Source organism: Diplotaxodon limnothrissa, linkage group LG18, assembly GCF_057381915.1.
Source record: "Diplotaxodon limnothrissa isolate DT_005_m linkage group LG18, D_limnothrissa_male_GT1.1, whole genome shotgun sequence".
NCBI lineage: Eukaryota > Metazoa > Chordata > Actinopteri > Cichliformes > Cichlidae > Diplotaxodon > Diplotaxodon limnothrissa.
In genome coordinates, this window is record NC_140613.1 from 8,290,764 (window position 1) to 8,305,574 (window position 14,811).

A 14,811-nucleotide genomic window follows, 5' to 3' on the forward strand; every position below is an offset into this window, starting at 1 on the left:
TGTGACATGGGATTTAGATTTCCGTTACCAGGATGGTCGGGTTCAGTGTAGTCTTTATCACCACCTGTCAAAGACACATCATCAATATTCATGTTTGCTCAGGTTATTCACTTGTTCACATCTGTCTGAGATCATTCATACTGTTGTATGGATGTGTGTACAGTATGTATATAATTATCAGCTATGTAAAAGATATTATCATCTCTGTATTCTTACCTAGTTGGAAGTCCGCCATTCAAACTCAGAGAGCCGCTGGAGGAAGGTGGTGATCCGAGGGCTGATGCTTGTAACCTTCCTCTTTACGACACGACCTGTCTTGCAGCTTGTACCAAGTTTTGCAGGGCATTTTGTTCCCATGTCTGGATTGATCCTCACAAAGAACCTTTTAACGGAAAAAAGGCTGCTTTAATTTCAAAATTAAAACATACATTACAGCAATCACCTATATGTTTCTGCAACTGTAGTCAAGCTATCACATATATTTCATTCTTAAATGGTGTAAGCTTTAATGGTGTAAAGTATTTACCTCTGTATCATCTCCTGTGTGATGGACGCTGACTCCTGATACTCAAGGTTGAAAACGTAGTATGACGCAAAGAAGACAGCAAGGGTGCTGGCAAAGTCATGCATCTGCTCAGGCTCATAAAATACCTTGCCCTCCAAACTGATCATCCAGCGGCTTGCAGACATGAAATTATTCCCTAAAAACAGACAAGAGTCCAATAAGACAATGTGCTCACCCTTACAAATAAGGTTTCCACAAGAATGCTGGATAGCAGGCCTCACACTGTACAAAAATAGAATCCACACAGTTTGCTGCTATTTCTCTTATTATTTATTATGTAATGAAAATTATGATCAATTACAGGAAAAAACTGCCTAATGTTTTGGCATTTTGGCCTGTGCTGAAATGTTAGGCTGTTTTTTCCTGTTGGTCATTGTGTATAATAAATAATAAGAGAAACAGCAGCAAACTGTGTGGATTCTATTTTTATACAATATAAAACAGACAAACCCCTGTTAAGTAAGTTGTTGTGGGTACAAATACCACAATAATTACATAGATTTTTTACAAAAATATTACAAGAGGATTGAAACTATTTACTTACCAAGCGCTATTACCCTTGGTGTGATGGGTAAGGTCATCTCTCTCTCAACAGACATCTTGGTGGAAAAAGCCTTTAAAACACAAACACTGAGGCTACATCACACTGTCAGCGCAGCCAGCAAGGGCAGGAGGACAGCAATGCACCACAATGGGCGGGAAAAGACAGAGAGACAATTGTTAATTTAATGTTGCATTTATTTAACCCTTGAAAAATATATTTACATAAGTAAATAAAAGAAAAAAAACACACAACCCATCTTTTCAAGAATAATTCAACTAATTGCTCTTTTGACCAACCTAACACAGACGTTACACGGTTTTCCTATGAAAAAGACCCTGGAAGACGTTGTATTAAAGGAAAAAAAACATGCTCCCCTTCCCACTTAAAAAAATAATAAATATTAAACTTAGGTTGGAGTTCCTCACGCCACCAACCTAATGTTATATTAACTTTTTAATGTTGTGTACTGCAGCTCACACAAAATTAAATAAAGCAGGCTAACCTACATGAGCAAGCTCAAAACTGGATAAGACTGTTTTAGCAGTCTCTAAATTTCCAAAAAAAAGTTGTCTTTCTTTATTCTCATTAAATGTGTATTTTTACCTGCTGCTTTAGCTGAAGCTAAATGTCCCACTGTTAGCATGGCCAGCTTCTCAATAGTCATAGAACAGAAGCGCAGGAGGACAATGCACCACACTCGGCGGGAAAAAGACAAAGACTGTCGTTGCGCCTGTGTTCTTCGCCCCTCCCTGTGGAAAATATATATCTAAATATATATTTAAATAAGAAAAGAAAAAAACACACACAACCTATTTTTTCCAGAATAATTCAGCTAATGTGCTATTTCGACCAAGCTAACACCGATTTTAAGCCCCCTCCCCCCACACACAAAAAATATATATGCTCTTAAGAATTAATAAAGGAGTATGTTAGGTAGGAGAGTCCTTTGCATTACCTTATGACGTCCCGTTTGCAGTTTCCACACAGAGGTCCAACAATAACGAGGTGCAAAATCTTTTGTCCTCTCGAGCATATCGTAATGAAGAGTTAACAAAGTTGGACTGTCTTTCCTCTCCTGTCAATCACTGGATCACAGGTCATGTCAGTCAGGATATGGAGTGGTGGTTGGTAGAGGTAGGTGGGTGGGTAGGTGGGCGGGGCCAGCATGCATTCAGTGTGTGTTTCACTAAGTTGGGTTGACTAGTTCCCAGAAGAGTTCTGTACATGTTGCACGTTCAGTAAATGAGCAATTCAGTTACTGCTCGACTGAGAAGCCTCCGCCAAATTATTACAATATTCTCCACTGACTGAAGTTCGCCTTTGGCAACGCAGTGGCAAGCACACATTTGCAGCAGCTGTGCATGTGCATACAACTGCATGCAGCAGATTAGATGATCAGAATTCTTGAACCTTACACACAGGCAAGTCCCCTAAAAAGTCAAAACCATAATACTTTCACTGGTATCATACTGACAAATGGCATAGGTTGGAGGAAAATCTGGAAATGGTTGGCAGTGAAAGAGTTAAAATGTAATGCACTATGTAACAGTTGCTATCGTAATGCAGTGTATCACCACATGGCGGCGCCTCCTGTCTCACGACTGGTGTCACCCCCTTTTTTGTTCTTCTTCGCACTCCTCCTGTAATGGATGCTCCCGTGTGTACGCGGACTAGTGTGCTCTTCAGTAATGTGTGGTAGAGGTAGCACTTATTTTTGATATTGTAAATAAATGAGTACTTTTTGGAAAGTCAGAAGCTGTTGCTCATTCGCTATCCACCTGCACACCTCCGCGGCTGGCTTCATCTCCACCGCACGTTACAACTGGCGCCCGAACTTTTTCCCCTTGGACTTCAGACGATTTTTGCATCCCGCCGAGGATTCTTCTCTTCTAGCACGTGAACTGTCTCGGAAATCCCCCAAGTTTTGCGGACGCTCGGACGTTTTCTCCAGCCATGGCCGCAGCCTCAGCTCAGGTGGGACCCGACTAATTTCTGGATACCGCGGTGTGCCGCTGCTCTGCTTGGGAGAAAGAAAAAGAGAGAAGCTGACTCCGCGACGCGAATGGACTCCGTGGATTTGTTATTTGGACGTGCTGTTGGTTTCGTCTTCTAAGGATTAATTCTTCTGTGGAGAGCCTGGACATGAACATTTCTGCTGGCTTTCCATTCCCCTTTCCCTCTGCTGAGACTGACTGTAGCACATGTAAGTGAGAACTTGGCCGACTACAACCGTTGGTGCTGGTCTTCGGCTCAGTATAACGAAACGATTTAAAATTAATCTTTGCATTTTTGTCTTTCTAGTCTGATCTGACTCTTTTACTACTATATCAATAACTACACTGTGCCCTGGAGCGGCTTAATTTTTTTGAAATCACAATGGCACACTGCCCAGACGACTGACTCAGACATGGAACTTACCTCGTTACCTATGTGCCAGATAGTTGAAAATGTGACTCCTAGCCTTAGCCAACAAGTGGTGGAGTTAAGAACTGAGGTGAATAAGCTTAGTGATTGTTTACGTGACTCACTGAACATACAGCAGAGTTTACTAAGGCAGTGGGACCAACTCACAATGGGGAGCTCTCCCCCTCCTGCAGTCCCACAGTCTCCTGTTTTCCCAATGGCCACATCGACACCTCATGTTCCTGCGAGAGACAAAACTGAACCCACCAACAGTACCAATCCGTTCCTGCCCAGCAACCCATTTCAACCTACAAATCCTTTTCTCCCATCTCACTCACTTGAGCTCAGCAGCACTTCCAGAGTGATTGCGGCAGCTTTACATCACGCAAAACTGGAGCCTCCTGTGTATGCTGGGGACGGCAAAGTGCAACCTGAGGACTGGTTAAATGCAGTTGGCACATACAAAGCCTCATTGAACCTAACCGATGGGCAATTGCTAAACGAACTGCCACACTTTCTTGCAAAAGAGCCCGGGAAATGGTTCAAGGCATTGAGCTCCCACATCACATCATGGGCTCAATTCTGTCAACTGTTTAAGACAGTTTTTCTGCCCTCCGACAACCAAGAACGCATCCTGAGAGGAATTTTAGATCGTGTTCAGGCTCAGGACGAACCACTCCCAACCTTTGTTGCCCACATGTTGAGTGAGTTTGACAAACTGAAGAGTCCTCCACCTGAAAAAGACAGAATCGACCTAATTAGTAAACATGCTCTTGAAAAATACAGAGTTGCCCTGTATGGCGCTAATGTCACTTCTGTAATGGACCTGCTGCTACGTGCTCATGAGCTTCACTCAGTGCTTGGACCACAAAGACCACAGCCTGCTTTATGTAGCAAAGACAACTATAAGCCTGAACCTTACTGCTTCAAATGCTCTCAGCCAGGGTTCACCACACGCACCTGCCCAAACTGTAACACCCAACCTCATTTGCCACAACGAGCCTCGAACACCGCTAGGCATGGCCCAGTCCAGCCATTGCCGGCACCTGGCCCCTCTGACCCTGGCCATGAAAAGGTGGAATTAAGCAGCACCACATCCCAGCCACAATACAGGCAGTCGGGAAACTACAGGGGGGGCAGGACATTTCACAGAGGCCAACCTTCCCCCAGTTACTAACGGAGCCTCACACGCCCGATTCACTACAGGGTGGACACAGTCTTGGACACTTGGAAGACAATTTTTCACAAGTCCACTGGAATACCCCACTAAGAACGAAAGTGAACTTCAATGCTTCATCTGTGGATGCTACCCTCGACACGGGTGCTTCCCTCTCGGCTGTACGAACAGATCTCATTCAAGTAAATGACTCTCACCCTAGAAACACAAGTGAGTGGAATGGTCCTGCAGTTAACCTTGCCAATAATGCTCCCTGTATCCCTGACGGTGTTATTTGGCTCAATATTGGATTCATGAACAAGAACTTTTACCAGCGTTTTGCAATAATACCAGATTTGTCCTCTCCTTTCATTCTGGGAATGGATTTTATGGCAAGAGCTTCTGTTTCTATTCACATTCCCACTAGAACCGTCTACATTGAGGACATCCCCTGCCCACTCGCAGACGATGAAGAGGACCTTCAAAATGATTACTCACATTCACCTGGAACACTGATGTCTTTGGACTTGGTTCGCTCAGACTTAACAGCCAAACTGTCTGAAGCAAGTCTCTCAGAGAACAACAAGGATGCTTTACTCAATCTGCTCAGCAAGTTTAGCTCCTTGTTTGATGGTCAACTTGGTCGAACGGCTCTCACTGAGCACGCCATAGAGACTGGCAATGCAACACCTGTCAATCTCCCACCCTATCGCACGTCACCTGCTAAGAAACGTGTGATTGAAGAACAAGTACAACAAATGTTGAAGGACAACATCATTGAACCTTCCACAAGCCCTTGGGCAGCTCCTGTAGTCATTGTAAATAGAGCGGCCACGGAACCAAGGTTTTGTGTGGACTTTCGAGGGCTCAACCAAGTTACCCGAAAAGACTCTTATCCCCTGCCTCGTGTAGATGAGTCTTTGGACTTTCTGGCAAGAGGAAAGTTTGTCTCGACATTGGACTTAGCGCGAGGCTATTGGCAGGTTGCTGTAGCAGAGGACTCGAAGCCTAAAACTGCCTTCATCTCTCACTGCGGTCTCTTCCAGTTTCGGGTGCTGCCCTTTGGGCTCTGCAACGCACCTGCAACTTTTCAGAGACTCATGAACTCTGTGCTTGCTGGCCTCATTTACAAAACGTGCGCAGTCTACCTGGATGACATTGTTATCGCCTCACCTACCTTTGAACAGCACTTAGTGGATCTTGAGGAGGTGCTGGGCAGACTCCAGGCTGCTGGCTTGTCATTGAAGCTCAAAAAGTGCCAATTCTGCCTCGATGAATTCACCTTTCTCGGGTACCGCATCACATCATCAGGTGTTAAGCCCGATCCAGACAAAGTAAAGGCGGTTAAGGAGTTTGATACCCCAACCTCAGTGAAACACGTCCGTCAGTTCCTTGGCTTGACTGGCTATTATCGACGCTTCATTCAGAATTATGCCCGCCATGCCGAACCTCTTCACGCCATCACCAGAAAGGACAATGCTTTCCACTGGGACGACAGCTGTCGAAGGGCCATGGACACTTTGAAGGATCATGTCACATCAGCCCCGATCCTGTCATTTCCAGACTTCAACCGTCCCTTTTCCATTCACGCCGATGCATGTGACATTGGTCTTGGGGCAGTGTTGATGCAAAAGGATGACAAGGGTCGTGAGTACGTTGTGGCTTTTGCTAGTCGCTCCCTTCACAAAGCTGAACTCCCCTACTGCACTTCAGAGAAGGAGTGCCTCGCTGTGATATGGGCTCTGGAACACTTCCGCCCGTATGTTGAAGGTGTTCATGTTACTATCTTCACTGACCACAACAGTCTCAGGTGGCTCATGTCTCGTCAAAACCCAACGGGCCGACTCGCCCGCTGGTCACTTCGTTTGCAGGACTTTGATTTCACAATAGTGCACAAACCTGGTGCACAAAACAAAGTTCCCGACGCACTGTCACGCAACCCTTTGCCTCTGACCTGTGACAGGCCGACTGATCTTTTACCAGATCATGCTGTTATGGGCAGCCTGGACATTCGTACTCTGCCCCCCGTCATTCTGGCTGACCGTTCACAATTGAGACAGCTGCAGTTAGACGATCACGTCACAGGTCCACTCCTCAGAGACATTGAAGCAGACTCTCTGAACAGCTCGGACAATGCCACCTTGTTACAGTATGTTGTGTATGACTCTCTTTTGTATCACAGGGAACCCAAGTCCACATGTGCTTTGCACCCTTTGAAAGAGCTGAAACTGTTTGCCCCTACTTCCATGAGAGGCACCTTGCTGGACTATTACCATGACCACCCCACAGCAGGTCACTTGGGTGTTTCTAAGACATTGGCTAGACTGCGTTTTAGGTTTTTCTGGCCCAAAATGGCAGCTGATGTGAAACGCTATGTGATTTCATGCTCAGTGTGCCAACTCACCAAGCCAAGTCAGAAAAAAGCAGCCGGTCTTATGGTTCCCATTGTCCCCCAGAAACCCTGGGAGTATGTGGGTGTGGATTTTGTTGGGCCACTTCCCCGCACCCCCACTGGTAATGCTTATTTGATCGTGTTTGTTGACTATTTGACTAAATGGGTTGAAGCCAGTGCTGTCAAAGAAGCTACATCTCAGGTAGCAGCTGGTAAATTCGTCACTGACATTTTTGCTAGACATGGTACACCCACTTACCTGATTTCTGACAGAGGGTCTCCTTTTGTGAGTGAGCTTTTTGAACATGTTGTTTCTGCATTAGGCTCGGTGCACAGACTCACTACGGCATATCACCCTCAGACAAATGCTACTGAACGCGTCAACCGGACTCTGAAAACTGCAATCCGCGCTTATGTAGGTGATAAGCACACATCATGGGACAAGTTTCTCCCTCAGATTTGCTTTGCTCTGCGCACCGCCCCTCATGGCAGTACAGGTTTGACTCCTGCCATGATGCTTTATGGTCGTGAGTTAGACACCCCGCTTGACCTTATCACTCAGCCTTCTACAGCAGGTGTTGATGAACCGGGTGTGCCTTACCCTGAGACTCTGAGAGCCTCCCTGCAGGAAGCTCACGACCACGCCAAAGCAGCTTTGGACTATAGCCATGACAGACAAAAACATTACTATGACTTGAGACATCGACATGCCACGTTTCGTGTTGGTGACCTTGTGAGAGTTAAGACACACCCCAGGTCAGATGCTCAGTCTAACTTTACTGCTAAACTTGCACCACTGTTTCAGGGACCATTGTGTGTATCTCAGAGACTCAGTGATGTTAATTACAGGCTCACTTGGGTGGACTCCGGTGTGGATGCAGGTGTTTATCATGTTGTGAACATGCAACCGTTCCATACCTGGGACTCTCTCACTTCCAAAGAACATTCTGTTTCATCGCCTGCCGAGAGAGAGACCGCAGAGGGTCTGAACTCTGACTCTCAGGCCCACCCTGGCCCCCCTGCAGACACTGACATTGGCTCTGAGCCATTCCCCTTTGATTTACCGGACATTGACTCTTCTTCTGGTGTGGGCGCTGTTCCAGAGAGTGTTTCACCCAGATCTGTCCAGCACCCAGCTGCTGGTGGACATTACAATCTCAGGCTCAGACGTTGCCCCAGAGTTACGTCTGGCTGGAGCAACAAAAGATGGACTAATGATTTTCACACAACCAGGCTTGATCTGAAGTGAAATGTTCTGGTTAAACCTGTTTGATGCTGTCTTGTTGCATTGCTACTTTGAGTCATGATATGTAGATGTTTCTGTTTGCTCTACTTAATCCAGTTTTATGGCTCTTTAGTGCGTTAAGGTTCATTCTTGGCATTTACTTTAAAAACAAAAAAAAGGAAAAAGTGAAAAAACTAAGAAGACTGATTTTCCACTGTACATGTTCGTCTTATTTTCACCAATTTCATTTTTAAATGGTCTTTTGCCCTGTGTGTGCACTAATCTTAGCTGTAACCTCTATGTATAGGGTACTGTTAGGTGTGGTGTGTGCTTTTCCAGCTGTGTATGGCTGAGGACAGCCTTTTTCTCACCAGGGGGGACTATGTAACAGTTGCTATCGTAATGCAGTGTATCACCACATGGCGGCGCCTCCTGTCTCACGACTGGTGTCACCCCCTTTTTTGTTCTTCTTCGCACTCCTCCTGTAATGGATGCTCCCGTGTGTACGCGGACTAGTGTGCTCTTCAGTAATGTGTGGTAGAGGTAGCACTTATTTTTGATATTGTAAATAAATGAGTACTTTTTGGAAAGTCAGAAGCTGTTGCTCATTCGCTATCCACCTGCACACCTCCGCGGCTGGCTTCATCTCCACCGCACGTTACAACTATTGCAACCAACCACTGAAAGAGTAAAAATACACAAACAGTATGATGAACCATTCAAATCACATAATACAGTAGCACTACTGCTAATGTGTTAACGGTAGGTATAACTACTACCGCAATTTTAAAAAATACAGTAAGTAAATGTAAATAACCTTAATATACCCATAATGCAAAGCAAATTACAGTAATTAACTGTAGAAATGTTTTCAGGTAAGTTACTGGGCATTTTGTGGTATTTTACTGTGAAAAATACAGCAAAGGTTAACAGTGTATAATCATGATGCAGTCTCTTGGGAGCAGCGATATAGCTCATAGAGCGGAAGAAATGATTATATATGGAGTTGTCACATGCAGCGTTGGATGAGTTGTTGTCTCACCGAAGACAATATTTAGACTGTGGTCAAGGTTAATTTCCTGTAACTGCTCATTATTTTTGCTTAACTGATAGATTATCTTATGGGCTGAATGATAGAAACCTCTGCGACTGTAATATTACACAGTTAAACTGGAACACGAACTTCACCCTTTTTTAATCTCTTATACCGAAACGGATCATTGTAACAGTGAGAATTTAATTACGTTTTTTTTTTTTTGTAGGAAATAAATATTAAGACTGAAATATCATTTTACCACGGCAACTTTAAAATTGTACAAAATTGGCTAATCCACTGTGTAATGATCACTCCTAATATTAGTTTTCACTTGAGTGGAGAAAAGAACTTCATTCCTCCGGGCATTGTAAGCGGAATTGATAATGGATCTGGAAACGAACAAGGCACACTCTGATCTGGTTAGCCGGGGTTTAATGACGCTGTGGCGAGAACGCAGCACGATGGACACGCGGGATGTTATTTCATTCTGGGTGATGTTGTGTAATATTGTGGTGTTTCCAACATCACTTGGGCAGGTTGCCTATGCATATTAATCGCTGAATAAATATATTTGGCAACTCATTTTAGAATTTTTCTGTTTTTATTTGTTTATTTATTTTTTTTATTCCTCCCAAGTGACGAGTTGACAGCCCTCTTGCTCTTATTTTGAAACTTACCATCTTGGGCTTCAGTACTAGGAGGCTGAGCAGGCTGCTGCCCATCTGTTAAGCAGTGACCCTGTTTTATTTTTATTTTTTCCAAGTGTGTGCTATGAAATTGATGAAACATTGCTGTTTGAGCAGACATGAAGGCCACTGTGAGAGGACCATGGCAGATCCGACGATGACATTTCCACAAACATGCTTTTCAGCATCTTTATTCACACTTATCACTCAGTTGCTGTTACAACACAGCTGCAGCTTTATAGCTGCCAGCCTAACTACACAACAACAACGACAGTGGACCCAGCACACTTTTAACCTGGCAGATGCCCTGCAGGTGCGTCCACCTCCCCTGCAGCGGCACCGCCGACCACGCCCCGCCACAGCCACCAAAAATCATTTCATGCATTCTGTTTTATTTTTATTTTTTAATTTGCTGTGTACGCAGCAGCACATGGGGTCATGGTGTGCTGCGCTCCGATATTTGACGACTTCAAAAAATAATCGGTCCCTAATCTCACTGCGCCACATGCGCTTTATTATTATTAGCATCCTTTCCTCACAGCTTTGGCTTACGGGGTAGAGTTGGTCATCTACCAACTGGAACAGGTCGATCGATCTCTGAGTCCTCCACTCTGCATGTTGAAGTGTCCTTGGGCATGCTGAACTTCGAATGATCCCTAGTACAGCCATTGGAGTGTGTGTGGGTATGTTTGTGTGTGAGATTGATAGAAAGCATTCTATGAATATGTGCGTGTGTGATTGGGTGACTAGTTAGCTTTAAGTGCTAAATGGAGTAGAAAGGCATTATATCAGTTCATTTTTGTTCTTCTAGGTACTTTAGCACCACCATCTGGCAATAGAAGTGCATTACATCATACCATTGGGCTGGTAAAAACGAAACAAAAAAATTAGTTGCAACCCACCTCCCTGCTTACAAGTAATAACTTGACTGGAAAAGCTGTTGATTTTGCTTTTGTTATTATCAGAATATCCATAGACTGTTTAAAGTATGGAAATGATGTGGCGTCTAGGAACATGAAGTGAATGTAAATGGGAAATATGTTATGCCTGCCTTCTTTTACCAGACCACCAGGGGGCAACGCTTCAGGTTGCTAAAAGAAGTTGTGATTTGGCGCGATATTAATAAAACTGAATCGAAATTGAGTAATATCGTTTATATAGCTTGTGCTTTTGGCCCTTACACAACAAATAAACACTGCCCACTTTCATTGTTGGCCAGTGGTTGTCATCCAAGCTCAAAGCCTGATGATGCTAATGGTCAGCCAATATATCAGTGCATCCTTAACACTGTTAACTGATTTCAGCACGGACTTCAGCACTTCTTGATTCATTGAGAAATATTCTATAGGTTGTACAAGACTGTAGAGATGGATGAACAACAACAACACCCAAAAAAGATTGTGGTTATTTGACACGATTACATGCTTGGGGGGTAAAAATATAGACTTTTTAAACCTTAAAAATTAAAAAATAATAATAATTATTTTTTTCTTACTGAATAGCTTTAAATAAATAAGCTTGAGCGTAACTAGACCTGCCACAGTCTGGCAGAGAGTGAATTTAAACATTTATGGAGGGGCACAAGCAAAAGCAAACTCCATTATTGCAAAACTTTATCTTGTTTTAGTTGTCAGCAGAAGCTGAAATTGTAATTGAAATTCAAATGTGATTATTACACCACCTGTATAGTGGTTTTACTATGACAGTCACCGCCATCTATGTCCACTTACAACCAGGTACAAAGCGATAGACCCTGAATTGTTTTTATATGTGGACAAGGCTTTAAACATCAGTCCAAAATCTCCCATAGATGTTCATTTGGTTAGTTGTCTGTTGACTGCACTCTTTATTAGTCTTTTAAACAGTTTCCCATAATAAATCACAACTATCTTCCTTAACCTGCAGCTTCTGTACACTCACGCCAATATCTTCTGGCATACTCCTCTCCCTCGTGTAGTATTGGTTAATTCTCGTCCATCATGAATAATTGGCTTGTTATCTATTCCTATTCGAATGTGTTTTTCTGCGGTCTTATCTCTCCCTCCTGTGTGTTTCTGTCTCCCTCTGCAGCCCATTAAGAATGCCCCAGCAGGAAAGAAGTACGTGCGATGCCCCTGCAACTGTCTGCTCATCTGCAAAGTCACTTCCCAGAGGATTGCCTGTCCCCGACCATATTGGTGAGAAGTTATTTGTGTATGTCTGTGAATGTGTGTGTGTGTGTGTGTGTGCACGCCACTGTGAGACTGCAATAACACTGCATCTCTCTGCGAGAGAGAAGTGAAGCAGAGGAAACAAGGTGCAATGGGAGCAGCAGTCCCTCAATTAAGGCTATGCTCCCAGCACAGTTTACATGCAGTGCTCAGCCAGCCGGATGAGGAAATAACAGCCTAATTAGAACAACTGCATCGTGAGTTTCACTTCTGCATGTCATTAGAATTATGAGAGGTGTGTCTGTGTGGATGATACAGTGGATGCATTATGTGTTTTTTTTTTTTTCTTAAATGTGTATTTGGAGATGTGGGGGTTATGTTGAGATTTAATTGTTATTCTGAACCTCGCAGCAAAGAAAAAAAATCACAATATTCATTCAGCATCTATCTGCTTTTAATTATGCACCGAATTCCTGCGGAGCAGCTACCAACCAAATGAACACTTAGCAAATTCCTTCATATTATAATCTCAGAGGGCATAATGAGCACAGCAGCCTCTTCAGAACAAAGAAGGGCAAAGTTAACTGGAAAAGTTAGTTTTATGAAAATGTAACTTTTGGGATATGTCTTTTATATTTTTTTCTTTTTAAAGGTTGCTGAAAGTTCAGATCCAGTTGGTTCTCTCTTGACAGGAAATTACCTAAACACATAAAGAGGGGACTTTTTTCATAGTATGGGACTGTTATAGTAAGAAGCAGATGGCTGATGTCAGTCACTGGAGATGCACAGCTTTTGCATGTCGTCTCAATATTATGTTGCAGCTGCCATGTGTAATTTGTAACAGAAAAGATTTCTGTTTATGCCCAAGGCATAAAATGTGCAAGAGCAACATTTTTAGATGTTTTTTTTTCTTTTTTAATTTTTAGATTTATGCTGCTATGTAAACAAGCATCAACTGACTGTTACAAAATGTGTTGTCATAAAGATGTGAAACTCAGAGTTAATGTGTCGTTGTAAATGCAGATCATGAAGTGAGGCTCAGGGATAAAAAGGCTTGCATTATCTGGCGTGGCAGCTGAAGACAAATATTTCTGACATCAGTAATTCTATAGCCATTAATTTCATTTGAGATTGTTGTATACATTTTAAACAACGAGTAAATATCCTACCTGACCTCATCAGAATGAGAATATGTTGCATATTTAACAATGGCATACAAAATGTAAATGTATTAGCAGGAGAAACAACACAATTTGACATTAATATTTTGCGATTGTTATTTCCACCATATTCTGTTTGGCTCCCTGTTAAATCCAGAATCTAAAATTCTTCTCCTCACATACACAGTCTTAAATATTCAGTCCCCATCTTATCCTAAAGACCTCATTGTTGAATATTATTCTAATGGAGCACTTCGCTCTCAGACTGCAGGCTTACTTGTGGCTCTTATAGTTTTCAAAAGTAGAATGTGAGGCAGAGCCTTCGGTTATCATTCCCCTCTACTATGGAAACAACTCCCAGTTTTCTGTTTGGGAGACAGAGACTTTCTCTACTGTTAAGATTAGGCTTAAAACTTTCCTTTCTGATAAAGCTTATACCGTATTTCCCGGACTACAAAGCGCACCTGAATATTAGCCGCACAAGCTAAAATCAGGGGAAAATCCTGCTTTGTACATACATTAGCCGCACCTGACTAAAAGCCGCAGGTGTTTCAATGTTGACTTATCATATGTAAGAGAATATGCACAAAGGGAATTGTCAGGAAAGAGATGGCTGTTTGGAGACACACCCCTTTTATTAATATTTTGAAAAACAAGTTATGGGTACATATTTGCACATGTAGTACATAACAGTAACCTACAGCACACCAGAAAAATAGATTCGGACTACCTTTTAGGCTCAGGTGTAGTGACACGGCTTTAACAAGAAGAAAAGTCAGTCATTCACCATCTTTCTCTTCTTCCTGCGCACTAAAACCACCAAAGTCCTCTTCTCCAATGTCGGAAACGAACAGGCTCAGGGTGGCTTCGTCATCCACTCTCCGCTTCTCTCCTTCGTTGTCACTTTCAAAACCAAAGAAATCCTCGTTGTCAGTGTCGGAGTCGAACACCCTCAGAAGGGCCGTGGCGGTGTCCTCCTCTCCATCATGCAGCAGTCCAGCCCTTCAAAATCCGTTGGTGATCGTGGATGTTTTCGCACTTTTCCACGCTGTCAGAATCCACCGGTGGAGTTGGGCATAACTTGCTTTTCGCAAGTTTATCTCCGCTCATCATCCACGCCTCCCGCTGAATGCGTAGCGCTACTTTGAAGTTTGTTTTTCGCGCTACTTCGTACGGCACTACGTTGCCTGGCGGACGGACATGTGACTAACATACCACTCTTGAACCCCGATCCTTCCGCCAGGCAACGTAGTGCCGTACAACAGCGGAACAAACAAAACAAATCGTCTTACGATATCACAAAAATCATGGACAATCTATAGAAAAGCCGCACCTGACTAAAAGCCGCAGGGTTCAAAGCTTGTGCAAAAAGTAGCGGCTTATAGCCCGACAATTACGGTAGTTAGGACTGGACCCTGAATCCTCCCTTAGTTAGGCTGCTGGGGGTCTTCCTATGATAGATTGAGCGGATCTTCTTCATTCATCTCTTTTCAC

General features: G+C 43.4%; 2 protein-coding genes across 2 annotated transcripts in view; both read left to right on the plus strand.

Moving 5' to 3' along the window:
* Positions 1-14,811, plus strand: part of pip4p1a (phosphatidylinositol-4,5-bisphosphate 4-phosphatase 1a) — a 37,524-nt gene that overhangs the window by 7,561 nt on the left and 15,152 nt on the right. The window contains exon 3 of the mRNA XM_085377691.1: positions 12,078-12,184. Within this exon, the coding sequence (XP_085233817.1) occupies positions 12,078-12,184 (107 nt within the window). The remainder of the gene's footprint in view (positions 1-12,077; positions 12,185-14,811) is intronic.
* Positions 3,517-4,689, plus strand: LOC146613034 (uncharacterized). Its single transcript, XM_085377542.1, has one exon. It carries the CDS (start codon positions 3,517-3,519, stop codon positions 4,687-4,689), a length of 1,173 nt encoding a protein of 390 aa, XP_085233668.1.